Source organism: Crocodylus porosus, unplaced genomic scaffold (genome assembly GCF_001723895.1).
Source record: "Crocodylus porosus isolate Cpor-Errol unplaced genomic scaffold, CroPor_comp1, whole genome shotgun sequence".
Taxonomy (NCBI): domain Eukaryota; kingdom Metazoa; phylum Chordata; order Crocodylia; family Crocodylidae; genus Crocodylus; species Crocodylus porosus.
The window spans coordinates 18322018-18323930 of NW_017728911.1; the positions used below are offsets into that span (position 1 = coordinate 18322018).

The following is a 1913-nucleotide window of genomic DNA, read 5'->3' on the forward strand; positions in this document are numbered from 1 at the left end:
TCCTTCCAGCCCTAATGTCTATGAAATCTATGAAAGGAAGGGTCAATATAACTATTCTTGTGCTACTGATCTCAAAGGATCTTTTTAGAATACTTATGGTCAGATTCACCGGGTTCATTCAGGTCCCTTTAAGTCAGTTATATAGACCAATATACTCCAACGAAGGAACCAACCTGTACATATAATACAATTATATAGTGTAATCAAACCAAAATCTACCTGATGTAAATACTGAAATACCATTCATTTCTTACTCTGCATGCTTTTATTTAATACTACATGAGCATATAAAAATGTGAATATGATATTCAGTATTTTAGTTTTAACTTTTCAAAAAGATTGGAGTAAAATATTCAAATCCCTCAAAGTCTTTCTTCAGATGTGACTTAGGCACTTTTGAACTTTTTTAAATGTTTAGGTTCAATACTATATCATCCATTAGAAAACAGAGAAAAATGTCACCCTATTGATAAAGAGAATGGTACTTACACCAAAGTTGGAAGCAGCAAAACGATCTGTGGCTGATACATTAGTTGTTGCTGTAGTGTGGGCATAAAAAGCATTTATATTTGCCAGCAAGGTACTCATCACTGCTGGAACACCAGGACACATGTATTTAGAAGACAAACATGAAAAGTGCCTAAAATGCAAACAGATTAACACCTATTAACATTTAGCAGGATTCTGCACAGATACATTACAAATGCTTTTTGGCTAGATATTCATTCAGTATTAACTTTTACTACCATGGATAATTTACACTAATGTAGACAAGATCAGAATCTAGCCAGCTTATTACCATGGAGTGTACACTGGTGTTTTTAAAACACATACAACCAGAAACATCTTTGTTCTCTGTTATAAAAAATATGAAGATAAAATGTGAATTGCATGACTATAGTTCTATTTGACAATACTAGTAAATGCATGTTTGTTTCAAATTTAAAACTTATTACCAAAGAACACCAGAAAAAAACTAAACCACACAGTTTAACTTTGGGTAGAAGTGTTTGGGTGGCAATCTTAGCTAATATTTTGCTAACATTTCTAACATTTTCAGCCATTGCATTACTCCAGAGGCAAATTTCTAGAAATTCCTGGCACAAGGAATCTTTCCATCTTGTTTCTCTCAAAGGAAACCAAAGAGCATTGATTCTGTTAGTGTATAGGGCAAGTAAATATGAAACATCTAAGTGTCTCCCAGGTGTAAGTACATGGAATCAGCATTGATTGCAAATTGTACTGCTTTGTGAATAACTCAGATGAACCTATGAATTCTGATAAGCTAATGAGAGCATAACATTAGTTGTAAGTTCAGAGGTTTTTTTTCCAAACTAGCACAAATAATAAAGTAGCATTAATACACAAGATTTGAAGTGAACTGGAGTACACATTTAACACTTATTGTTGATATAAAACATTCTGGAAATATGGTTTGTATACGGTTAAGTGGGAATGCAAAACTGGAAGGACCACTCAAGATATAAAGTCTGGTTTCCAACATTCACAGGTAACTACATAATAATAAACATTTGCACCAAAGTATCCACAAGACAATCCATTTTGGGTCACCTTGCAAATTACAGACACAAAACGATGAATACCATATTATAGTCATGGGAATGCTACAAAAACATCTCATGTTGTTGTTGAATTCATCTTCTGCCATCTATCCACATTAGGGGTGTGCGAAATGGGACATATTTGAGTTGGATTTGGATTCAGCCTGAATCGGGGACAGTGATTTTATTCATTGATTCAGATCACTGTTCCCCAATTTGATTCGGGTGAATCTGAAGATTCGATGACGATTCAGAGAATCAGCAGTTCGGCCATAGACACAGCTTTAAAGGTTTTTTCTACATACCTCGAGGTACCAGCTGCAGCTCATGAATGCTACAATGCTGGGGTGG

At 34.6% G+C, this 1913-nt stretch overlaps 1 protein-coding gene across 1 annotated transcript in view; it reads right to left on the reverse strand.

The window, feature by feature from the left end:
- Positions 1-1913, reverse strand: part of UNC13C (unc-13 homolog C) — a 517638-nt gene that overhangs the window by 258399 nt on the left and 257326 nt on the right. The window contains exon 13 of the mRNA XM_019533546.1: positions 490-640. Within this exon, the coding sequence (XP_019389091.1) occupies positions 490-640 (151 nt within the window). The remainder of the gene's footprint in view (positions 1-489; positions 641-1913) is intronic.